The 25,158-nt window shown below is 50.6% G+C and overlaps 8 protein-coding genes across 8 annotated transcripts; 3 read left to right on the forward strand and 5 right to left on the reverse strand.

Annotated features, from left to right (window-relative positions):
* Positions 1-905: 905 nt before the first annotated feature.
* BP5553_03338 (Sphingosine-1-phosphate lyase) lies at positions 906-2,724 on the reverse strand (the record flags this gene model as incomplete). The annotated part of the gene is made up of 3 exons (XM_032011961.1): positions 906-1,899; positions 1,950-2,561; positions 2,627-2,724. The coding sequence occupies 3 exons, from the start codon at positions 2,722-2,724 to the stop codon at positions 906-908; spliced, it is 1,704 nt and encodes a 567-aa protein (XP_031871654.1).
* A 799-nt stretch (positions 2,725-3,523) lies between these two features.
* On the reverse strand, positions 3,524-4,566 carry BP5553_03339 (Uncharacterized protein; the record flags this gene model as incomplete). The annotated part of the gene is made up of 3 exons (XM_032011962.1): positions 3,524-3,748; positions 3,804-4,228; positions 4,281-4,566. 3 exons carry the CDS (start codon positions 4,564-4,566, stop codon positions 3,524-3,526), a joined length of 936 nt encoding a protein of 311 aa, XP_031871655.1.
* Positions 4,567-6,007: 1,441 nt separating this feature from the next.
* On the reverse strand, positions 6,008-11,019 carry BP5553_03340 (uncharacterized protein; the record flags this gene model as incomplete). Its single annotated transcript, XM_032011963.1, has 3 exons — positions 6,008-9,897; positions 9,949-10,201; positions 10,771-11,019. The coding sequence occupies 3 exons, from the start codon at positions 11,017-11,019 to the stop codon at positions 6,008-6,010; spliced, it is 4,392 nt and encodes a 1,463-aa protein (XP_031871656.1).
* A 513-nt stretch (positions 11,020-11,532) lies between these two features.
* BP5553_03341 (uncharacterized protein) lies at positions 11,533-12,513 on the forward strand (the record flags this gene model as incomplete). The annotated part of the gene is made up of 1 exon (XM_032011964.1): positions 11,533-12,513. The coding sequence occupies one exon, from the start codon at positions 11,533-11,535 to the stop codon at positions 12,511-12,513; it is 981 nt and encodes a 326-aa protein (XP_031871657.1).
* Positions 12,514-13,036: 523 nt separating this feature from the next.
* On the reverse strand, positions 13,037-13,652 carry BP5553_03342 (uncharacterized protein; the record flags this gene model as incomplete). Its single annotated transcript, XM_032011965.1, has 3 exons — positions 13,037-13,337; positions 13,388-13,560; positions 13,623-13,652. The coding sequence occupies 3 exons, from the start codon at positions 13,650-13,652 to the stop codon at positions 13,037-13,039; spliced, it is 504 nt and encodes a 167-aa protein (XP_031871658.1).
* A 4,382-nt stretch (positions 13,653-18,034) lies between these two features.
* On the forward strand, positions 18,035-21,341 carry BP5553_03343 (uncharacterized protein; the record flags this gene model as incomplete). Its single annotated transcript, XM_032011966.1, has 5 exons — positions 18,035-18,087; positions 18,144-18,959; positions 19,395-20,476; positions 20,619-20,828; positions 20,884-21,341. 5 exons carry the CDS (start codon positions 18,035-18,037, stop codon positions 21,339-21,341), a joined length of 2,619 nt encoding a protein of 872 aa, XP_031871659.1.
* Positions 21,342-22,487: 1,146 nt separating this feature from the next.
* On the reverse strand, positions 22,488-22,985 carry BP5553_03344 (uncharacterized protein; the record flags this gene model as incomplete). Its single annotated transcript, XM_032011967.1, has 2 exons — positions 22,488-22,819; positions 22,946-22,985. 2 exons carry the CDS (start codon positions 22,983-22,985, stop codon positions 22,488-22,490), a joined length of 372 nt encoding a protein of 123 aa, XP_031871660.1.
* Positions 22,986-23,351: 366 nt separating this feature from the next.
* BP5553_03345 (uncharacterized protein) lies at positions 23,352-24,245 on the forward strand (the record flags this gene model as incomplete). The annotated part of the gene is made up of 1 exon (XM_032011968.1): positions 23,352-24,245. The coding sequence occupies one exon, from the start codon at positions 23,352-23,354 to the stop codon at positions 24,243-24,245; it is 894 nt and encodes a 297-aa protein (XP_031871661.1).
* Positions 24,246-25,158: the final 913 nt, after the last annotated feature.

The raw sequence follows: 25,158 nt of genomic DNA on the forward strand, positions 1-25,158 counted from the left end.
TGACGTAGTGTCGAGTGCCGAGGCTATGGGAGAACACGGGGGCTGGGGTTGGGGAGGACAGTGACAATGGGCCAATTGCGGAGGATCCCTATATAAAGAGAGGAGGCAACTCGCCTGTCGCAGCAACGACTGGATTGGAATTGGACGAAGGGGAATAATAGAGAGAGTAGCGGTAAGGTAAGGTAAGGTAAGGTAAGGTAAGGCAAGGCAGAGGTGGTAGACTAGACAAAGAGCCATCAGCAGTGCGTTTGTCTCGTGCTCGTTTTCCGTCTTTCCCTTCGGCATCCAGAGTTGGACCCGCTTTGGGTGCGGGTCGCCGGGTGCAGGGCAGGCGTTGCTGTTGTCCGGCTCCGGCTCCGGCTCCGGATCAACGGGGGCCGCCAGGGGAATCCAGTTTTGTGGACGAGATACCCAATACCCACACTGCTACAATGCGTAGTCCCAAGGTTAGGTAAACTTATTATATCTAGGTACAGTACTTCGTACGGTATCAAGTATCAAGTATCAAATGTCTCCACGGCGAACCCCTATCTATACCCCACGTTATTTAACTGATACGTTTGTGTAATCGATGGGAAACGCGGGGTTGGCGCCTGATAGGAGCACAGCCGCTGCACTGCACTGCAATCCAGGGTTCTGTACCGAATCCAGTCCTAGACGGTGGTTGGTTGTAGAGGTGGAAGGTATGAGTAGCCATTTAAGCTAGACAAGATAATACACGTTGTAAATAGTGTGGAGTCAAAACCATCGCTCTAATACCTATGTCTTGAGTCCCCCGTGGGGAAAATATCACAAACAATCAAATTACTAGTCCCGACGCCGAAGGCTAGCATGCCATATGATGAATGAGGCCAACGCCAATACAGTAATCCCTACACTACGCACCTGTGCCAGTGCCAGTGGACTTAGGCTTTGTAAAGCGTATCCAAGAACCCACTCGCAAGTTCTACAACGACGCTCTTATTTGGCAGGCTTCCCGCAACACCATAAAGCGCCGCACTATCCCCTAGACTCTTCCCCTTGGCCCCTTTGCCCTCGACAATCCTCACCCTCTCCTTCTCCTTCTCGCCTTCGATCACAGCCTCCAAATCAGCAACCAGCTTTTCCCATACCTTCACAATGGGCAAGGTAATAGCGACATGGATGGCAGGGGGGCTTTGAAGGGAATTGAGATGCCATCCCTTAGCGGACATGGCATCAGCGATGTCGTAGATATCGAGGGTTTTGGACGTAAATGCCACCACTGAAACCAAGGGCTTTCCAATGACTTCGAGATCGTTGCACAGCCCCGGATTCTCGGAGATGGCTTCAGCAACCTTCTTAGCGGTCCCGACGATTTGGTTGCAGGAATTGATATACCCTATCTCACCAACGTTCATCAAACTTGCCCAGCAGCCTGCTATAAGTGCACCTGGTCGGGATCCTGCCATGTTAGGGGAAGCGTACACGCCGCCTAACCACTCAGGAGATATAAAGTATTGATAAGAGCGTAATAGCGCGGTGCGGTAGAGCACGGTGCTGTTTCCCTTTGGCGCGAATCCATATTTGTGTGTATCGCAGCTTATGCTTGTTACGCCTTTCAGGCGGAAATCGAAGAGTTCCGTCTCGAAGCCGGCTTTTTCGAGGAAGGGGACGAGGAAGGAGCCTAGACAACAGTCTACGTGTAGCGGAATTTTGCGCTTCAAGGCGAGTTTGGATAGGGAGGAAATATCATCAATGATACCATGCGGGAAGTTGGGTGCGGAGCCAACGAGGAGGATGGTGTTACTGTTTATGAGGCGGGAGACGGAGGGTATGTGAACTTGGTAGCTGGGAGCTGGGCAGGAGACAAGATGGACTTTGATGCCGAAGTAAGTGCCCGCTTTTTGGAAGGCTGTATGTCCGGTTTCCGGGAGTATCCTGCAGTAACTGTCAATATTGAAACCCTTAGCAAGAGAAATGCCTCTTACATTTCTGGCTCAGTAACGCCTCGCTCTGCATATGCCTTTTGCCTTGCACTCAGACAGGCCATCAGAATAGACTCCGTGCCTCCACTTGTCGTCACTCCCGCTGCACCGGAAGGTGCATTAAACATTGCCAAAACCATAGCCACGATCTCTGCCTCCATCTTCCTTACCCCAGGGAAGACATCCGGATGAATCGGATTTGCGACAGTAAACTTCCCGAATGCCTCCGTTTGCAGCTTAATTAACGCGTCCCCGCCATGATACACAGCTCCCGAGACATAACCGTCCTCCCATTTTGTATGGTCCATCGAGGCGAGCGTTTCCAACTCCTTCAGCACCGTTTCATCCGACCATCCTTCCTTCGGCAATGTTAAGTATCGAACTACACCAGGGCCGGTGGGAATCAACTTCGTTTGCAACTTCGTGATCGCTTCAGTGACCTGCTTCTCGACCTGCGATCGAACGCCCGGCGCGCGGAGGAAGAGTCCATAAAGGGTACGGCGGATCGAGATATAAGTATCTGCAAAAGTACCCAACAGTCCTCTGCCCTTCAACTTTAGTAGCCCTTTCCTAGTCCATCGCAGAAGAAATAGAAAGAAGATGAGGTTGCGGAACCTGCCAATATTGCCAATTAGTTCTGTTCTGCTGGAGTTACGAGCGGCGGGGACGGGGGAGCTCACAAATCAATATTCAGCGACAGTAATTGGCTGCTGGAGCCTCCTTTCTTGACGGTGAAGGTATTGCGCAGGCTTGCCGGCATCCTTGGGCGGCCTGGCATGATGGGCAACTTGTGAACAGTGGGCGGAATGATGTTGAGAGCTTCGACATCGACTGATGTTGAAAACCGGGGGGATTAATTAGTCCATGGAATTTCCATCGCTAGGCCGAGGTAGATGTCACATGGCATTCCGCTATAACGCGAGGAACTACTGCGGAGTAGATCTACTGCTCCCAATTGGGATTTTATTAACTCGATTGGTTCATATATTAGTTGATTTATTGGGAAGGGAATATCCCGATTAGTACTGTTATGACGAAAGGGCGTTACCAAATTGGGTCGGTAGTAGCTGTCCAGATCATCTATTCAGAAAGGAAGCCAATCTTCACCTTGTTGTTTTTGCATGGATCAACAAATTGTTTATCACCGGGAAGGGAATAGGTTGCCCTTAAACTGTGGCATTAGATACTACAACATATCCGATCAGATCCTGCCCCTTTTATACCCCGGGCCATAATGCCTCAGACCTTCCAGAGGCACCCCAATTAACCTTGGGTTCTGGACTTAAAAAGTAAAGATACCTACGAAAGCATCCTAAAGGGCTGGGGTATGGAAAAGCAAATGTATAGGAGAGCAAATATATACTCATCCAGATGGCTTGCAAACTCCTGCTTGTAGAGTATACCGGCCCCATGCAGATTGCCCCATGCAATAATGTACAGTACACATATGCAAACATATCCATGGAATGTCCTGTACGCCTCAAACGCCGTTCTTGATGCACCTCTCACTAGTCGTAGATCGTAAGGTCTCCGAGACCATATCTTATTGTTCAGTTTTCCAACGCGACGGAAGGGAATCATTTCGAATCAAATATCGTCCGCCATTGCTTCAAGAATGGTCCGGCCTCCTTCACACAATCTCGCCCCACCTGTTCACAGCCGGCAAATCGAATGACAAAGTCGCCCTCTATATATGCGCCTGTCCCTTGGGGAGCGTATGCCTTGTTAGCGGCGTCAATAGTTCGCTGCGGTATCAGGGCGAGCTTCGCGAGAATCGTCGGATGCCATTGGACAATATGTTCCTGTCATCCAATTAATACGTCTGATTTCGGCCAAGTGCTGAAGGTGCTTGCTTACCAAGGCATGCGTATCTGCTTTCTGAAAGTTGTAGGAACGATACAATGGATCATACCAGGTATCCAGAAAGAACTTGCCCCAATCCCCTCTTCGGACGATAAAACTCCCAGCCGCCAATCCCTCCGCGTCTTGCGTGAGGACCAATTGCGCTTGGTCCCCTTTCAGGTGCGGCCAGGTCTTGATAACACTATCTGGAGGTACAATAGGCTGGCCCTTAATCATCATGCTCTCGAGTTTCTTCGGGTTCATAATATGGGTTTCGATATCCACGTCCGGATTCATGATGAGAGAATTCTGGTCAAGATACCAGAAATAGGTACTACTAGAATTGCTCATGGCATGTCGAACGGCAGGGACTCGCGCCCAAGATCTTGGGGCCCCTTTGAGATCGTAGTCGTTGGCAGTTGGGAAGAAAGTCGCATAGCCTAGACCTTTTGTTAGGGGAACCACGGCCACCATGGTAAAGGACACTCTTACCATGCTTTTTCGCATATTCGATCCTATTTTCTTTAATGGTTTGGATGTAGCCCGCGGGATAATTTTCTTCGTCCACCACTGTCACGATAACCACAGGAGGTGTCCCTGGCGGTATTCCGTCCGAACTACCAACAAGACGCGCAAGCACCCATATCAACACAACGGCCGCTAATATGCCAATCCCTATCGTCTTTGCTCTGCTCCGGCGAAGCGTCGGAAATCGAGAGTATCGTATAGGGTAATGAGGTGGATTTGAGGACTTCCTCGACGGAAAGGCTAGGTGCATGATTTGATTCTGAAACTGGCCTCGCGGCGCCACCGACACCGTGGTCAAGGTCAGTGGAACGATTATCGACACCCTCGACGTCCCAGACGAATCCGACGTCGAATGGGGAAATGGGAAGAAAGCTGTCCTCTTTCAGGCTCTCTGGGATGGGAATCAGATTGGAAACGGGGGGTTGCACTTCGCGAGCTGACTGAGCTTATCACCGGTGGCAAGAATCGGTCCTCCAGCTCATGCGAACAAAGGATTGTGCTCCGTAGAGGCGCGGTGAAGACGAAGACTCGGGCTGAGATGTGTGTCTTTGGACTCCTGGAGTAGTGCAGACCTGAAGAATCAAGAATCGCATCGCCGGGGGGGGATGTCACTCTTCATTTGGAATTGAAAATAGGCGCGCTAAAAGCCCACAGAGGAAAGGCTCCCGCATCCACTCGCCAAGTGCAACCTCGCCTAAGCCAAGGATTGCTTACTGTCCTAAGTCTCCCCGAGTGCTCATAAGCTACAGGAGGAGTCCGTCCCTGGGCTCCATACAGAGAAGACGCCGTGGGAGGGCTAAAGGGTGAAGGCCGGACATTAGGAGTAGCATGGAAGCCCAATCAGGGCGCCGGCAATGCCCATGGGGCTTGATAAGGGCTTTACTAAGTCGGCTTATCGGGGGGTAATTTAATAATTCTCATTTTGAAGCTGACTGGGTACGAGTATTGTTGTTGACATCTGTCCTGAATAGGGACATGCGGCCTCGCGGATCTCGAGCAACAAGCTGACACTGACATGCTGACAAGCTGACGAGACTGTGAAGAATGTGTCCAACCTGGAACTCACCGCATCCGGGTCGCAGTGGCCCATCGTCCGCTTTGAGCCTTGTTTCACTGCATTATTTACCCCTATGATGCAAGCAGCGCATAGATACAGCCAGCACACCCACCCCCCTGACGTGATGTGATGCCAGGTCTTTTGGTCGTGATTCAAAACCTGTGCTCACAGAATGGATGTCTTGGAGACTTACGGGTTAGTATTTTTTACATTCATTAATTTCATTTAGCCCGTGTTGCTCGTATTGGTTTGACTCGTATTCACATTGTTAGCTTACTCGGCATTCTCTTGTGATTAATAAACTAATCGGGGCATTACCCGTCCTGGCGGACATATTATTGTCATCATTCTACCTATACAAGTGTTGTGGCTAGTGTAATTCCCTATATTTCTAGAATAATAGCGGGGAAGTCAGTTACTCCTTAAACACAGCAGCTGTTCAAATGCATTCCTTTGGTGCATAGTTTAAATATGCCAATCTCGCCTAGCCCTAAGACCGTCTTCCAAACATTTGAGCCTCTTAAAACTGAAAGGGGTCCGGGCTGCTATACCTACCCATACTCCGTATGTAAGGTATCTATGCATCAAAAAAAGAAACGCCAACACGCTTGGTACACCTATCCAGCTACCTTCCCTAACTAACAGCAGAACCAGCACATAGAGTCCTGACATTTTCCTCGTCAACGTCCATAGAAGCTTCGTTCTCTCGTGTTAAAATTTCCACCGCCATCTCCGCAGCTTTAGTCTGCACCTCGTTCTTGTTGACGCCCCCATGACACTCCACAACTTTCCGCTCGCCAACAAAAACCTCACATATGAATCTTCCATCTAAGTCCCCGTCTCCAGGACAAGGAGGATCCTTAGGTTTTTCGCTAGTAGAGATCCTATACTTCACAACATTACTCCCAGCCAAAATACCCAGCTCCTCTTTCGGGTGCCAAACATGGATACCAAACCCCACCCCCAATTCCTTCCTAATAGGATTCCCTTCCTTAGACGTTGCAGAATTCAAAATCCGTCGCAAATACTTCAGAATTCCCATCTTCTCCATCATCGCCCTGCACGTGTCCAGGCTACCGGAGTCAATCCACGCCGCACCGAGGAGACTCTCCACCAAGTCGCTGTAGAATTTATGGGCTTCTAGCCGCGCCAGGAGAGCCCATGGGTAACGGGTCCCGGTTTCGATGGCTGCGGCAATGGCGTGCCGGAGATGGGCATGTCGTTTGGCGGTGTTAGTTTGGGCCTGTGCTAACGGGGGAGATGTGTGGCGCAGGAAGGCATGGAGGGGCTTTTGCGTCGACTTAGTGATATAAGGTATTTGGGACTTCTCTAGGTTCTCTATATCGCTCTTGGTGGTAAGGAGCTCATTGGTATCTTGGGACATGCTCCATTCCATACAGAAAAACGCGAGGAAATCGGCATTTACGAGTGCGGTGCGCAGAATATGCATTTGGAAGTGTGATAGTGGTGGTGTGTGCGCGTACATAGCCTCGACGATGATGTTGTCCAGGAGGGAATCTCCGAGGAATTCAAAACGTTCTAGGGATTGGGAGCCGATGTTGACACATGAGGCGTGAGTCATGGCTTCGACGAGCAGAGATTTCTTCTTGAATGTGTAGCCGATTATCTCCTCGACGGGTTTCAAGGTCTCGGGAAGGGGAATTTCGGGAGCTCGTTGATATAGACTTGCTTGTCTACTTTCGAGAGCTTGCCAGTTGAGTTCGGGGAGGAAGACCTGAATACATTTGAGGGCCTTGGAAATACCACCGTCTACCCTTGATGCTCCAATGAGGGCTTCAACTACATCAGCCAAGACTTTCGAGGAGAGCTGTCGCTTGCCAGTCATGGGTGCTTTAAGCAAATCTTCTACATAAGGTGGTCGCCATTTCAACCCTGTGAATGCTTTGGTGATGATGAAGGAGTCCAATCCGAGCTCAACAGCCGCCCGGGAGAGTCGAGAATTCGCCACTAGCCTATCCTTCTTGGCTGATAGGTATCCTTCATGCCAGAGTGGATATTCAGCAACCAACTGTACCGACGCACATAACTTCAAAATCGAATCCCCCAAGAATTCTAGGCGTTGGTAATTGCTATCCTCAAAAGCACTAGATGCGGTGATAGCTGTGATGACCCAGCTAAGCTCGGAGATATTGACTGCTCTGAGAATGGATGTTGACAGTCTCTCTGCGATTAAAGATACCTTGAAACGGTGCATTATTGCTGGGATGAATAACCCAAATTGGACATATCTAAATGGCATATCATCGACGATACAGCTCATCGCGGGTAACACCACAGAATGCGGCTTCCTAGAAGAAGTATTCTCGCTATTTAATTCCTTGTGTAAGAAATCCAGCCGTTTTGGGAAACCCACGACAGAAAGGTGGGGGGCGTCAGCGGCAGCGTCATATTCGTAGTATGGACGCTGAACATCCTCGAATCGAGGCTTGTTTGCAAGGAATGACTTGTAAATATATCTGATATTGGGTTCCATAATTTGTCGAATGAAGCCGGTCGATGAAGGGTCTGAGGAAAAGTGGGATTTTCCAACCGCTGTTTGATTGCCCATTAAATCCTGGGGTGGCTTCTCGGACTGCATTGAAAACAGCATAAGAAACCCCGTCTTTCGAACGGGAAATCGCCAACCAAATGCGGAATGGAGTATCGACCAAGTTTCTTCTGTAGTTTTTGAAACAGATTGCCCCGTTCTCGCAGCTCCTTTTGCAATGCTAGTGACCGTAACTTCAGTCTCGCGGTCCCAGTATAGCTTGAATGGCTTAACAAAGGGGATCTCAACAGGGAGATATGCCTCAATTTCCAATCCGCCTATACCAACTGTTGATTGCCTCAGACTCACAGAGCCGCATTGGCCATGTTCGTTCCACGCTTTAGCAACGTCGATCCAGGGGTTATATAACTCATCAACACTCATGATAGATGCCTGCTTCTCAACTCTCGTCGATGTCAACTCAGTCACATCAACATCATGCCTCAGAAGAGGCAACAGGTGTTCATTAACAAGTCCTGCCTTGTAAAGTCCAAGATATGCTTCGAACGCCGCGTCCTTGATAGCATTCTTCTCGCTGGTCCAAAGGGTTTTGCTGTGAGCCTCTCGTACTGCCTTATGGACTGAGACTGGGAGAATTGCTCTTGCTCTAATGAGTGACCCAACATCCTCATCCTTACTAGTACAAATGAATTCAGGTCTATTATCCACATAGTCTTTCGCTGGCAGAGTGGCGCAAAAGTGGTATAGATGGCTGACAGCGTTATCGAAATCGAGTAGAGCACCTGTGCTTGCGACTAGGAAGCTGCGTCCATCATGCTCTTCCGTGCTTTCGATCGCCATAATCTCCTTAAGGCGACGCATATCGTCTTCATAGAGCTTTTTCATAGCCAGCTCAAGCTGCTGCCACTCACTCTTTCTATTATTTATGGACTCAAGGAGGAGGATAAGCTTTGAGTCTCTTTGTCGAGCACGACCGCGGCGTTGAACAAAGGACTTCAAATTAGCTGGCTTCTGAAAGCAAATCACAACATTACAGGTAGGAACGTCAATTCCCTCCTCGAGGACGCTAGTCGCTATGACAAGATTGATCTTTCCCGATTGAAAATCTGGAAGGGTGTTAACCTGCGAACCCACCCGGACAAACTCCGCAATGTTGTTCGGCCGATTGTAGTGGCTAGATGTACCGACCATGGTCCCTAAATTAAACCGATCGCGGGTTTCTGGGTGGATAGAAATGAGATGCGCGAGGACAGACACCACCGCTCTTTCTTGGACAAAAACTATCCCTCTAAAGGACCGAGGCTCCTGTGTGAGGATATCAATCAACTGCTGGCCTTTGTCTGAAATAATGAGGGTCGCTTCCAGGGAAGTGTAATCAGTGCTGATGATTTTGACTCGCTGCAATGCCTTGCCAAGGTATTGCCTTTCTCCTTCTGTCACTTCAAACACGCTGCCCAGGTCACCATTAGCTTCTTGGGTTGCTTTGAGGAATCTAGTTATGACTTCTGAGACATAGTAGTCTGCAGCCCAGGGTCCCAACTCTCTGCAAATCGTCAAAGCCATGCCATAGAAAGTTTTCATTTGAGAAAAGCACCAAGTTTTGTGGTTGAGAAGAACTTTCTCCAATTTTCTCAAGCTCCTCTCCGTTCCGTCTCGTCGCAAGCCGCGAACATAAGGATCGTCAGTGATGCTAAGGGCTTTAAAGGCCATTCCAAGGCTCTGAATCGTTCTGGTGTATCCAGTAAGTTCTTGTTCCGAGGGAAGACTCTCGAAATAGATTTCTGATAGGACTGGAAGCTTGACTTGAAGCCGTAACTCAGCACGGTGTTTCTTAGGCGTGCGACAAATGGCATTTAATGTTTCCTCGATATTTATGAGCGAGGTTGGGTTCGAGCGCATGACGGGGCTGGCTGTAAGTCCCAAGATATGTGGAATACTAAGACCCTGGGATTTCCTGGGGTGGTAGAAGCTCCGCATTATCTTAGAGCCTGGATGTTTCCCAACGCAATTGTGTGCTGTGACGTATTAATGCCTGGCGGTTGGTGATGGCGCGATGATATACGCACCTTCATCAAAGATTATCAAAGACAACGACTCCATCCGAATGAAGGTATGGGTGAGGGCATCAAGCAATATTTGGTAAGTCGAAACAACAATCTTAACATTTTCCAGAACTGCATCCCATAGACTTTGCTCAGTCCAACGATCAACGCCATCTGCTCCACTAAGAAACTTTACTTGGACAGAACTTATATGCTTTTTGATGTACTCAAACTGCTGCTCGCCGAGGGGAACAGTCGGGGCCAGGAACCAGATGAGCTGCAATCGTTAGTATGCACAGCTCGTTGGATGATATTGCCTACCTGATACGAAGGCATATACTCAAGCTCACGAACCATCCTCATAACAGCTCTGGCTTGTCAAGTGTGGTTAGCTATACGAATGTGTCTGCAGTAAATCTTGTGTGGGCAATTTCAGAGAGACTCCTGAGGGCCAGTATGCTATACGAACAGAGTATGGAAGACGCAAGGCTGAATGTAGATATGAAAATCAAATATCGATATTTGAGATAATTCAAACAGGCATAGAAGATATCATCTAGCCGGTCATAGAATATATATCCGGCAAAGAAGACATATTCAATAGAAAACATATCGCCTCCGGAATAAGGGTTCGGCAAGTAATTCGCAAGCACCCTCAAAACCCCCGGAAAACAGTCCATCGAAATTTAAGAAATGAAATTTGAAAACAGAACTTACACATGCGTCTTCCCCGACCCAGTATCCATCTTTCTCGCGCACCCCAAGTTAGCAGCCCTTCTCTTTCATTCCATTCCATACTCATTTCATACCTCACCCGAAAAAACAAAGCAAGAAGCAAAGACATACAGCAACAATAATATTCCTCTTCAAGCTCTCCTCGAACATCTCAAATTGATATGGTCTGGGTTTGATATCTGGGGTTCTGTCATCTTTGAGTTCTTCTAGGTCAATAGACGAGGAGACTCGAGCTGAGGCTTTTTCTGTGAAGTCCTCAATTATTTCGTTTGCTGTTGTGGGGTAGGGGACGTCGTGAGGGAGGCGCGATTCTGAATGCGACGAGGTTGATGATTCTGCGTCATCTATGTCCATGTCCATGTTTATATGTAAGGTTTGAGAGAAATCAGTAGTTGATTGATGATGGGAAGAGAGGCGGGCTGGATGTGGGTGCGATGGAGGATGGAAGGCGCGCTGAGCTGAAGAGTTCAATCGGCGACTCGCATCAGCATCCTCCCAGCTACCATGTCTGGATAGCAAACACCCCGTGGGGGCCTTTATAACCAATGATGAGAGTATAATTGCCTTTCTCTGCATGTAGAATGTTTTGGCCTATAGAAGGAATTTTAAGGAGCTGAGATAAGCATAGATGTAGAGAAGTACTGTACTCGTACTATAGAACGTTACGTATAGGTAGGTAGGTTCATGGGCCGGCCCGTTGCTGACTGCAGGGGTACAGTACAGGATGGCTCGACGGCGACGACATCATATCCACTACCCACCATATCAAACTAAGGTATAGGTGCCCAGCGAGAGGGTATATAACGACCCCAAACCAAATGAATTGTAATCCCTCATAACCCTCACAGTACTCGTATTCAAAAACTGAACAATATGCCGCCAAAGACCCCGGCCCCGCGGCTCACACACTTCCTCTGCCTCCCCCTCGTCACACCCTCATCCCGACCCCAGCTACAAGCCTCACTATCCGTCTTCCGGGAGAAGATCACCCAAAACCGCACGCCTCGGAACCCCGATGGCATCCCCGAAGCCGCTGTGCGGCCTCTCGGAACCCTGCATCTCACGCTGGGAGTGATGAGTTTGGTAGCGCCGGAAAAGGTGGAGAGGGCCTTAGGACTTTTGAGGGAGCTGGATTTGAAGTCGTTTTTACTATCTAGTAATATTGCTGGTTCAAGCATGAAGGAGGAGGTTACGAGTTTGACAACGGAGGAGAAAACAGTCACTGTAGAGGCGTCGGCAATAAGCCCCTCTGGTTCAGTAGCCCAGCAATCTGCTGTAACTCTCACCACAGAGGAGCGAGAGACGAAGCTTACTGCTGAAGGTAGGAAATTGGATACCCATGGCGCGGGCCCAATGCTGGGTTTAAAGCCAGCAGAAGGGACGGAGGAAGGAGGTGTGCTAATTACTCACCCAGCTCTTACTGCTTCCTCATCGTCAAACTTAACCATTACGTTAAAAGGCTTGCAAAGCATGCACCCCAATCCTGGCAAAACATCCATCCTCTACGCCCCTCCTACCCCAAACCGTGTGCTGCAAGCGTTCTGCCTCAAACTCCGAGATGCCTTTCTCTCCGCTGAGTTACTCGTCCCCGATACACGGCCCTTGCTACTTCACGCTACGATCCTCAATACCGTTTATGTGCCCGGGGTAAGGGGGAAAGGGAAAGGGAGTGGACATGGGAAGAGCAGGGCGAGGTTGACTATTGATGCTACGGAGATTTTGGAGGATTGGGAGGACTTCGAGTGGATGAAGGATGTGAGGGTTGAGAAGGTCGCCATTTGTAGGATGGGGGCGAAGAAGTTGGATGATGGGAGTGAGGAGTATGTCGTTGAGGGGAGTGTGGATATCCCTTGATATGAAGAAGTGGTCTGTTGGCTAAACCATGTGTGGAATATTTTATTCAAGAACATGTCTTAGATTCTAAAACCGGCAAACGAATGAAGGCTTGCTGAAAATGCAACTGTATCGCCATAGAAACCGGCATAAATCAGATCCCACCATAATATCGCATCTGAATGCAATGCAGGCGGGCATGCAGTTTCCTAAAATCCATCATCATCAACCATCAACCCCATCTTTCATGTTCCATAAGGCCATGAGTAAATTTTGATGTCTGCAAAGAAGAAAAAAGGGGGGGGGGGGGGGGGAAGAGAGGCGGCACCCCGTGCCACGCCGTAAGAACTTCCCTGGATCGCATGTACAACCGAGACGCCAAAGCTATGAAGAACACAGTTTTTTTTTAAGGGAAACCCACCGCAAAATTTCCAGTGACGTGAATCCCTAGTCGTGGTCGGGATGTCCAGCGGCATGTGTTGCTTGGCCACTGTGACAATATCCCAGCCCACGAGGATGTCCTCCACATACCCTCCCTGCGTCCTCAGCCTGCAAAGAATCTCCTCAGGACCTTCTCTGCTTCGGCGTACTCCTCCTTCACTGTTACCAGAGTCTCTCGGATCCGGGATAGACATAGGTCTTCGTCGGATTCGGCATTTATCCCGGCTTCGTCCTTCATCTGGCCGTAGTGTTGGATCTTCTCGCAGCTATCTTTGACCTTGGTTAGACCCAGAGTAGCCGAAGATCCCTTCAGAAAATGACCTAGCGACGATAGTTCCTCTAGGTCTCGCAGCTCCCTATTAAACACGAAGATAATTTGATTAGTTTGCTGCTGCTGCTGCTTGCTGGCACAAGAAAACAAAGAGGCCAGCAATACACACAAACGCCTACTTACAGTGCGTTGTCCATTTTGGTAAAGGTCTGTTCCGCCTGCTCGAAGAATCCGAAGACGATGGATTTGCTAAATTCGCGCTCCTCTTCATCCTCGTCCATCTCCAGGATCTGCTCGAAGGTCAGGGCGTCAATGCCATCCCCAAGGTCTGGCAAGCCTAGAGAACCTGCTTCGCTCTGCGTCACGACGTAGGATCAGCGTGGTGTAACTAGTTGTGGGGGGGAGCGGAGAAGTTCACCCTTTCTTCTTCGTGCGGGTCTGAGGGCATTATGATGATCTCGTGACGCGGGAAATTCTTTTGGATTGGAGTATGTCGGGTCGTTTCAACGTTGATCTTCGCCCAGAGCAGGAGGGCCACTTGGCAGCAGTTGGTGGTAAGGCTTGCCCTGGAAATCCCCACGAGCGTGCAGCGCGCAGGCGTACAGTAATGGTTGAGGTGATAGGTATGTATGGCGCCGAGCCGAGTCCCTCCTCCTCGAAGGCTGTGCAGTGGGGGACGTGGTACTTGGTTGATAGGGACGGTAAAGCGCAGCAGTTGCCGTTAACGTAGCTGTTGGAGCAAGCGACACAGGTTGCCAGCCGCGGCCAATCGATAAGGGCCCAACGCCTGCTCGTACTTTGGAAGGAGATATGTCTTTGGGTTTCTTTGGTTTGGAGAGGCCCACAGCAGCGACAACGACGAAGCGGTAAGATGCGCAAGCTCCGTAGTGTATAGCGGTATTGCGGTATAGCGGTATAGCGTATGGTGAATGTATGTGTATGTGTATGTGTGCACGAAGTATGTTGTAAGTGTGTGGCTGGGGACTTTGCCGGATCCTAATCCCAAGAGAGCGGCTTCGAAGAGGGTCGGTCAGCGGGTAACGGGTAGCGGGTAACGGGCAGCGGCAGAGGGCGCTGGGAAGGGAAAGGGAAAGGGTGTGGACGGAGGCACAACAAAGCAACACGTTTCCAAGGCAAGGGAATTGGGAGGGAGTATCCTCATCCGGCAGAAGGTGGAATGGGGAAGGGGGAAGGGGGAAGCAGCGAGGCGGAGGGGGGAGCGAAGGGAAGGCACGAGCCTTATGCAAAAGCGCGGGTAGGGTTATTGGGGAAAGAGGTAGGAGGTAGGAGGCCGGAGGTAGGAGGCAAGAGGCAAGGAGTATACAGAGTCCAGTTACAGCAATTTCAAGTGGCCCACCAGACACCGGACACCAGACACCAAGCAGAGGGAGGAGGGTCGTGCTAATTCTGGAAAAATTACTTCGTATGGCCATAGCTATTGCGTGGCATTGTGTGCTCAGCGCTGTGCGCCCTTATTACTCCGTCCCCGTCCGTTATGTGCCTGTGTGGGTTAAATTTGAGATGGGCATGGCCAGCACCACCGACTGCGAGTACCGCGCTGTATCAGACTGCCAGTACTGGCACCAGCATCCCAGAAGCGGCAGGTCGCAAACATTCCGAAGACATGATTGCTGCTTTTCCGCGGTGATCTGCTGGTCCAGACTCTGAGAAGTCCCTGGATCTCCCCACCAATGCACCATGGCGTACAGACTACAGGACGGAGGTATGAGGCCGTCTGATGGGGATGGGATGGACCATGGACCGTGGACCATGGATGGGCGAGGGGCTAGGGGCCGTGTGCTCGAGTGCTCGAGCAGTGCTGCTGGCAATGGCATTATTAATAATTAGGGCAACTGCCCGGTGCTGTACATAGGACTATAGGACGTCGTAGCCCCATATGTGACATGTGTCCCATCATATATATCCCATATATCTCGCCAGAGAGCATATACGCACCCCTCCTTCCCGCCGTCCTGGAGCGCCGCTGCTGTAGGACGGGGAGACAGATGGGACGATGTCTGATTACAATTTTAGCAGAAACAGCGGAAGGCCTTCCTAGAAGTAGAGTTGGGCAGCGCTGGGGTGGTTGATGGGTGATGGGTGATGGGTAATGGGTGATACTGGAGTAGTGGGCGGAGGGCGGCCACTGGCTAGTTTGGCCAGAGTGTGGGGTGGGGTCCCTTTTCATGTGTCGTCCACGCCCGGGAATATTCTCATTCTCATTCTATTATCATGAGAACGCAGAACGGTAGCAACTTCGTATCAGGCATCTGGCATTGGGGCGATATATACCGTATTCCCCCCCCCCCCTCCACGGCCTCAGCGCACCCAGACTGGCCACTGCCGTCCAGTCCTCCCCAGCGGAAAAAAAACCCGAATGGAGGTTATGACCCCATGGATGACGTAAACGGCAACACCGACGTCAGGCTGCAGTAGCGCGTCATGCACATATGCAGGGCCGCCCAATGACGACAGCGCTTGGGCCGCGAACCCGCCCGCGCAATCTTAGCGAGGCGGATAGACGAATCGAAACCCGCGAAAATTGATATTAATCCCACTCCACGCCTCGGCAGCTCCTACGTAAGTTACTCTGAACGTCAGGACAGGACAGACAGGACAGACTGGACAGTACCTAGTACCTAGTACTCTACCTATGGAACTACTTGTACGTGCTGTAGCTACTACGTACGGCCCAGTACGAAGTACAAGAGCAAATTTGCTAATATAATTAATAGAATATAAAAATAGAAAAGGGTTCGTCCTATGTGCCCCCCCCCCCGGGACCCCCCATCTTACGGAGTATGCTCCATAGGGGATAGGTATAGGTATCTACCGTACTGTACCTTATTAATCTGAAGAGCAACGAGGCCCATATCTGTAAAACACCACGTCCATGGCGGTACGGATTAGCGTAGATTAAGGTTAAGCGTAGCCTGCGCGGGTTTTATCCCTACGAACCGCAGAATGGGGCCAGAGAATTAGAGATTGAGAGAATCCGAATCCGTCGGGGTGGTGCGGTACACTACTTGGGTACTGGAGAGCAGACGCCCCGGGAGTACGGCAATGTCCGCCATCTTACGGAATATTAATGCTTAAATACGCATGTACGAAGTACTGGACTACATTTTAGCTTGGTTATTATCATTTACGGAGTAAGATATTATTATTAAAAGGCGAGGAGGTTGATAGGTTGTTTCTATTCAGGGCTACATGTACTGTACCCCGTACCCAGTGCCCAGCACAGAGCAACCTTCTTCGTAAATAACTTATTATTATTATATTATAATAATAAGACGACCTTCTGGGTCCTGGCCCTTGGCCCCGCAACCGAAACCCCTCGGCCTCCGTCAGTCACATGACCAACCTGGCTTCCCAGAACAGATCGCCGATTCCATCGGACGGCGGCAGGCCCCTCGCGAACATGGCATTTGTGAATATTTGTGGCATTTGCGGGAGTTCGACGGTCCCGAATTCCTTCGGAGCATGTCTCCGGATGGTACGTAGCACAAGCTCGCATGTTCTCGAGGAAACTATGCCCACCATTTAGATGGGCGCACGTAGAGGTGGTGGTTTTAGAACCAGGCCATCTCCACGTTCACAAGCTTCAACAAACATGGGGCGTCTGGGACGCCTCGCGGAAAAGCAAAGGCTTCCGAGGGCCCCTTGTGCTGATGCAGTGTTGGCCCATACAAAGTAGAGCGTGGCTCTTGGCGGCTGTTGGCGCTGGCCCAGACTCCGGGCACTCGGCATTTGTGTCTCATCCATGATCCATCCCGACAGCACTATGGAGCACTACGTACTTCGTACCGTACACAGCAACGTCAACTTGCTTATTGCTATGCAGCACACGGCATATTTTGCTTCTTGTCGCTTGCAACCACAGTGTCCGGCCCTACTTCGTAGTGGTCGACCGTCGAGGTCGAGGCACTACTCACTAAGTGCTTTATTGGAGGTGTTGTTTCTGCTTAGTCGGGGACAGGTAGCCTAAACCTGCCGATAGAGTTTTTTGGGGGGGGGGAATGCTTCAGTGAACAAGTCCAAGAGGAGTCTCTCCATTTACTAAGTCTACTCCCCAAGCCCTTTTGAGAATTAAGGAACCTGCTCTGCGTACTTGGTTGGCATCGAGACAGATAGCCCAATAGTTTGGTTCCAAGGACTCAGCTAAGGTAGTTGTCGCTAGGTCCGTCGAAGGCAGTACCTCGTAGGAACCTTTGAACTCTGGCAGTACGAGGTAGTCTCTTGGCTCAAGAAGCCTGATAACTCAGCAAAACGGGGGTATTATAAGGGCCTATATTCCGATCAAATGTGGGAAGTTTTATTCTGCTTCTAAAGCGATCAAAAATCCTAGGGGATAATGTTTTGTAGGTACCTATGTTCCGAGCGTGGAGATTTCAAGTCAGCGAGGTAGAGACGATGAGGTTGCGAAGGCAAGCCAATAAGCTTGGTATTTCCCCTCGGCTCTAACCTTATTACTAAACCAGATGGGCGAGGAGTCAAGCCACTCATCGCTCCTCTTTCCAACGAACCGAAATCCCGAGACTTGAGGCTTGGGTCTTGGGTGACGGCATCGGGTTGAGTTATCTGCGGGGTTACACCAATGTTCAAAGTTGAGGGGTTGGCAACTGACAAATACAATGCGGAGATAGACCAAGATCCCTCGGGAACAAGGAATGGGAATTGGGGGATTTGGTATTTAATAGCAACTGCTGTTTCCCTCCAGGTGATTGTTTTGATTGTCTTCATCGTCTTCATCGCCTTCCTTCAGAAGCACCTCTAATTGGCATTATCTACAAGGATCAAGTAAAAGGCTACAAAACGATCAATTATACAATGGCAGACGTCAAGACTGTACATGTCCCTCATTTGGGCGGAACTGATGCTGGGTAAGCCGTCTTTCCCGATAGCAAGAGAAATCACCGCAAACTAACTGTTCTGTTAGCTATCAGATGCCTTATCCATATGATCCATCGAAACCCACCTTGATCCTTGTGAACTCCTTTACCACAAGCTCTGAGCTGTATCAGGGTCAATATGGAAACAAGGCTCTTACCGACAAGATGAACCTTCTTGCGATCGAACTACTCGGCCATGGAAAGACCCGAACCAAGTCCGAGCAGTTCACATACTGGGATACCGCGATAATGAACCTACAGGTGATGGAAGCCCTTGGTATCAAGAAGGCTTTCGTGCTGGGCACCAGCCAGGGAGGATGGATCACAGCACGCATGGCATTGCTGGCCCCAGACCGGATCGAAGGCATCATCCCGCTGGGGACATCGATGGACCGCGAATCCGAACGAACCCGCAAACTCGGTTGCTGGGACGGTGTAGCAGCTTGTGCTGGGCCGATCAAAACATGGACGTCGAACCAGGCCACACCAGATTTCCAACCAGACCTGGAATACTGCAATTTCCTCATTGACATCGGCTTCGGCAAAAACTGCGGCCAGGAAGTCCGCGATTTCTGGGTCAAGACCATCCAGGCCAACTACAAAGGCGATGATGGACGCCGCCGCGCCCGCGTCGCTGCTATAAATCTTGCGGAGCGCGATGGGCTCCACGGGCGCTTGTTTGATGTCCGATGCCCGGTTCTGTGGTTGCACGGGACGGCCGATGCCGTGTATAGCGTCGCCAATGCGGAGGAGGAGATTAAGATGTTTGTTAACTCGAAGTCGGCGGAACTGCGTACTGTGCCGGACGGCGCGCACTTTCTGAGTGCTTCGCATCCAAAGGAGGTTGATGGGGCGTTGATCGAGTTTGTGGGGAAGTGGGCTGGCAAGCATATCTAAGGGAGGGAATCTGCCTTGTGCTTTGCTCCGTACCTAGGTGTATCTATCCTGTCCTGTGGCTAGGAACATAATTGTAATTTTTAAAATCGGGACTTCTGTGGCCACTGGAGAGTTGTGTTGGATGATTGTATGTGGTTCTGTAAGCCATTGTTGTCGAATCTCTAGAAGTACGTGGTTATGGCGGTATCTCAGGCAGGCCTAATATTATACGAGTAGAGGATTATATCCGGGCATATAATATTTGGAATCTTTCCTAATCAACATCAGACCCCATACGAGTAAAGGGTTGGAACACTTAATCCAAGCAACCTCCCAACGTACCAGCCTATTATCTTTAAGTGTCAGCTGGGGATCTTTACTACATTTATTTACTTCGCAGAGCACAAGTATCATTATTGGAGTTCCTGCCCCGCCCCCACCGCCTCCACTCTAGGCAGCCACATCCTCCAGCGGCTTTCCAGCTGTAGTACGAGGACAGCTACTACTCTGTACGAAGTACAGCTGCCCATATCTCACCATGCGGACAACAACCAGCAACCAACAGCTGCAAAAATCTCTCTATACCTTACCTACGAATCCCTTCATTCCGCGCCGCGATTCCACAAGCACCACGACCACGACCACGCAAGCAATGGGGATGTCGCCAATTCCCACGGCACTCCCAAGCCAAACCGCTTCACCATGAGCTCGCACCACGAGAAGAAACCTCGTCCCCTCCATCACCGCCCCGCCGCCGGCCCCCCCGCGGCCTCCTCGAAATCCCCAATCGCTGCACCACCGCGAGCGGCGCTCTCTGGCCCAGCACGGGCGAAATCCGATCACGCAGGGGAAGAAAAGGGATCTCTCAAGAGCAGCAATGATGCCCCCAATGGCCCTTCCCCGTCAGGGGTCTCCGTGATGGAGAACAGCCCCTCCACGGCATCAGCCTCATCCGCCGCCACAGCCGCAATGGGGTCATCAAAATTCTCCCCTTCCCGCTCAGCGGACGACAAGAAGAAGATCTCGGAGCTGGAAGCAGAACTGACAACCATGACTTCGGAATTCTCCTCGGAACTCGAAACCCTCTCCTACAAACTATCCAACGCTCACGAATCCAGCCTCTTCTGGCAGCAGAAACACTCGTCCCTAAACCAGACGTTCCTCAAAACCGATACTGATCTGCGGCTCCTCCGCGCCGAGCTCTCGTCGCTAAAGCAGACCCAGGAGGATAGGGATAAGGATATTGCGGCGCAGATGAGGGGCTTGATGCTGGACCGGGATGCGTGGAGGGATGCGTATAATGAGGCTATGAAGGAGGTGAGGGCAAGGGAGGAGGTGGTGGGCGTGCTGAGGGGCCAGGTTAGGGGGCTGAAGAGCTGGGTTAGTGCGAGTAGTAGGGGCGGCGAGGAGCAGGTTAGTGATGAGGTTGTGGCAGAGCGCTGGACGAGGTTGGGCAATGGGTTGCAGAATTGGGTTATTATACATTTTAGACGCGTGAGGATTGGTAGGCTGTCCTCTTTGCACTTTCCCCCGGTTTTGGCTTAACGTATGATGGCTTGTGCTGCAGAGGCCTATCTCGCAGGGCAGCGCCATTTGGCCTTCTTTACAGAGATATGGCCTGCAATAAAAGCTGACCGGGTGCATAGACGTTGACAAGGCGGACGATGACACAAAAGAACAACTGCTGCGGTTGGTACCCACATATAAGTCTTTCGCAGCAACCTCCAAGATACACTTCATCCAATCACTCGTCTCCCGAATCCTCGTCGAATCGATATTCCAAGTATATTTTGTTGGAATATCACAAGAACATGCTGGCGAGCTCGAAAAGGTTGAGAAGTACTTGGGTCGGTTCGGTACGGTCTATTGAAACTTATCTCTATATATGCTCTATAGCTGATTACGTTCCAGGGCCCGAAGAAAGCATAAACCAATGGCGTTCCACTACCCTCACCATCCTCCGCAAAGAGGCGCCCCTAAAGCTGCAGGCAGCAACAGCACCCATCGTAGATTCAGCCGTTGATCAAATTAGCAACATCATGATAGCCATTAGTGATATGCAACCCTCGGAAACAAGGGACCAATCACTTATTAGTCTCATTCACAGTTCTGTTGAGCTCTCGAGACTTCTGAGAGCGCAGAAAGCGGCCTTCACTGTAACGATGCCCGTGATTGAGGATCATCAAGAGACTATGTTCGATCCTGACAGCATGGAGGATATTGGAGGCGAGGATGAGGATACCTTGAGTGAGAGGGAGATTTGCTGTGTGACGTTCCCCGGAATCATCAAGGCCGGGGATGAGAACGGAGAAAGGGGACACTTGAAAAACGTCGTTGCAAAAACAAGAGTGCTATGCGCACCTGACTGAACAGCTCGCACCTACTTACTACTATCCAGGAATGAGCAGGCCAGCTAGGCTGGAACAACTAAATTGGTTGCCAACTGTTGTGCGGCTCTGCCAAGCCAATGGCCATAGTGGATGATGCAAGAGCTGGCCGACTTCGTGGCAAAACTCGTCGATTGAGGCGGGAGCCAACCGGCTCCGACTAGATATATAATACTCCTTGAATAAGTGCAAATATCATGAGAGTGAGAGCCAATCGTCTTCATCAGATGTCTACCCTTTTGAACAGGACCAATGCCATGAGGATGAGGAAGCATGACAAAAGATTGGGTCGGATCGATGTGTGTGCAGTAATGCCTATTGACCGAACTGAACGTGTGAAAGTGATGGTCCTGTTGAACTTTTGTAGCACGTTCCCCAGGAGCCCATCGGGCCGCGTGCCAACAAAATCAGACCGGATTCGGATGAGCTTTCCCCGGGGGAGGCAGTTGCCCCGAGATACTCAGGTGCGAGGCTCTGCGGGCCATACGAGTAGAAGGGTGGCTCAATTACGTCGGCTTCTCCCCATCATTGCGTGATGATCATCAGGGCGGGGAAGAATCACCAAAAACTTACATGCTCTCCCGGTAGTCGCTTGCACAACCAGATGGCCCAGACCGCGATAGATGTTGGAAATGGGCCGCTTCACCATAGATGCCGAGTTCCCCGTTATGAAAGCCAGAAGGTGGGCACTGCTTCGTGTGTAAGTGTCGTACTGGTACTTCTGCACATGAGGGTGGGAATTCGCCGAGATCTGTACTTGTGTTATAGAACCCAACTATGCAGGGGAAGACCCCATGATTCCCTTGCCTGCAACATTCACCTCCAGAATCCTGCCGTAAAGCAAGAAATAACGAGTAGGAGTCCTAGTTGTTTCATCCGGAAGCGGTGTACAATAGCACATTGTACACGTTCGAAGCATGTCCCGAATCTTGAAGGTATCCTTGATTCCGCCCGCAAATAGAAAACACCCTCGGCCCAAGGTGGTCGGGCAGGTGCAGACGCGGGATATCACAGCGAACCACAGACTCGTGGACCTGTCCGGGGAGCACCAATTCAATTGCTCTGCGTATTGAGGGCGCACCTCCGAGGTTTGCTGGCTCCGTCGTCTGGTCTCATCACCAAGGTTCCTCAAGGCCGGAGGGAAGGAGGGAGAGCTGCAGCATGGGCGCTCCGCATGAGCCGGAAGTCTTGGGATGTAGGATTTGGATCTGGAATGCCTCTAGATCTTTGTGCCACTTGAGGATCTGGGAGTTGACGGGTCGACGAGCTGACGAAGATGGGATCGCGCAGTTTCAGATGAACTAGGGCGGCGATCGTGGACGTTGACTTGGAAGGCGTGATATTACTTTGCTGGCTCTCGTGGGTCATATGGTTCTTGTCGACACGCGTATCAAGAAGTGGTGGAGATAGAGAGGCTTCGGCCCCGGTGTTGCTGGCCTCTGGAAAGGCCGCAGGTCGTTCTGCGGCCGTTGATTTTTGCGCCCACGTACAGTATCCCTATCCGCCCAAGAGCAGATCGACCTCCCATTCCCTTGACTCCCATCTCAATCGACTCTTGCTGTCTGTCTTCAAAACCACACACCTACCCCCCCTCTCTCTGTGGCTAGACGCAACGTTGTTGTCCATGGTAGTAGTTATTTCGTCAGCGCTGGGAACGAACTCCCTATATTTATTTTCGCGCGCAACCTCACCTCCCACCCCGCTACTTCCGAATACCGCCAAGACTCCCTCCACCTCCGCCATCACCATCACCATCACCATCATTTCGATTCTGCAGTTTTTCTTGCTCTCCTATTCCCATTCCCACTTCCACTTCCACGCACTCTCTTCTAAAAGGGATCGGAGCTGGTTCTCATCACTAGCATAGCAGACTTTGGCCCTCGGCAGCGCTTTCCCTTCTGCGTCCTCGCCACTGCTCTGCTCTCCCACCTTATCCAGCGCTGGGCGCCAACATCAACCACTCTTTCCGATAGCGGGCAACAACACCTGGAGATGGCGAGAGTTCCGAGTGTTTTGCGATTCCAAGTTATCTGTGACGAGCTTGATAGAGTCGGCATCTCTGGGCCTACACCTTCCCCCTCTAGACCCAGCCTGCGATCCGTAGCCACCACAGCATATACCAATACCCAATCGATTCCGCTCAATAAAGCGTTACCTATATCCCCCACTGCATCGGTTAGCAGTTGGCAGAGCAGTTGCAATAGCGATACCATGAGCTGCACATCCTCGGTATCAAGTGCCACCAGTCGGCCGCCTCGGGAACAGCTAGAGGGCTTCGATCCGCATTTTCAGCAACTAGCCATGGCTCCCTTTCCCCATGGATATGTCCTCCCTTGCGAGTTTGCATTTTTAGGATGTAATTTGCAGTTCAACCCCGAATATCAAGAAGACTGGATATCACACAGCGCCTCACACTTTTCTACCCATTCCCCACCTCCAAAAGTCATCTGCACTTTCTGCAATCGCGAATATGACTCGGTCGAGAGAGGTATCGATCCAATGACGAATTGGACAAGTCGAATGATCCATATCGAACGTCATTTTTGGGACTCTCGTCGGGTCGGCGATCAAGAGATGGTGCATCCGAGGCCGGATTATTTCGTACTGGATTATATGTTGCATAAAAATCTGCTCAGTAAGAAGGATTATCTGCACCTGATCCAATATACAGAGAGGCCGGAATGTGAAAATCTCTATTCTCTTGGATACCAAACCCCAGAGATGAAGAGGAGAGCGGAGACAGAGGAACGCCGGGCTCGCCAGACTCATAATTTGGACAATGAAAGAAGAAGGATGAAAAGGGGCAAAATCCCGAAAGAAAACCGACCCTCACCGACTGTCTCTAGAAGGGAAGTCAAAATATCCACCAACCACTACACGGCATGATGTCTTTCGCCTGACTCCCAACTACTGGTAGCGACAAACCCCCCTAACGACGATCAAACTTGTTTGACTTGAGGCGGGCGAAATGTTTATTTATTTCAAATTTTGTGGGCTGCTCTGACATTGTGGCTGTGCGTGGCCACTGGTGGCGAATACGTTCTCTTCCGGCCGGGTCGGCTCTCGTTGCCTTCACAATATCTTCACCCATTAATCCCTACGATTTCTTTTGTAACGTGAACAATGTTTCATACACGGCTGGTTCCCGACGGCGATGACAGTGATGATGGCTAGCGACATGGCCTGGTACTGCATGAAGACATGAAGCCAAGCATCGCCGTGACCGAGAGCTTGGGCCGGGCGTAACGGGCGATCCTAGGTAACCAGCGTGTCGGATTTCCCCGAGCTGACGGAAAAACATACGACGAATGGGCCGTATTTAGGATGGATATGTTGATGGTTCATGTCGCTGAAATGATATCTTGGTTTTCTCCATTATACCCCTGTTTTTTCCCTGTCGGTACTTGTACGGAGTATGTCGCGATGAATTAGACATCGCGTCTTTATAGCTTTCCACTGGCCGACTTGTCGGTGACTCACTAATCGTCCTGTTGTCATTTGAAATCAGCTCGGGGCCCTAGCTCAATACTTCGCGACAGGCTGAGCAGTCCTTTGAAGTTGCCTAAAAGCATGGGTGTGGCGTCTATCTCAAGTCCTCTAAAATTGCAGAGTCTACAAATTTCAAAGGTTGCCTTCACTAAGTTCTATAAAAGTTATATTTACTCTGTATGCTCTTAGCCCAATCCTCCGGCCTCCATTCCCTCGCATCCATCAACGGTAGACCATCTACGAAGTAATACAAAGCTAACTAGCCGGATATCGCCTTCTGTCTGCCTTGCTCGTAATGATCATGGCAAAG

The sequence above is a fragment of the Venustampulla echinocandica genome, assembly GCF_003357145.1.
Source record: "Venustampulla echinocandica strain BP 5553 chromosome Unknown scaffold_1, whole genome shotgun sequence".
Lineage (NCBI taxonomy): Eukaryota > Fungi > Ascomycota > Leotiomycetes > Helotiales > Pleuroascaceae > Venustampulla > Venustampulla echinocandica.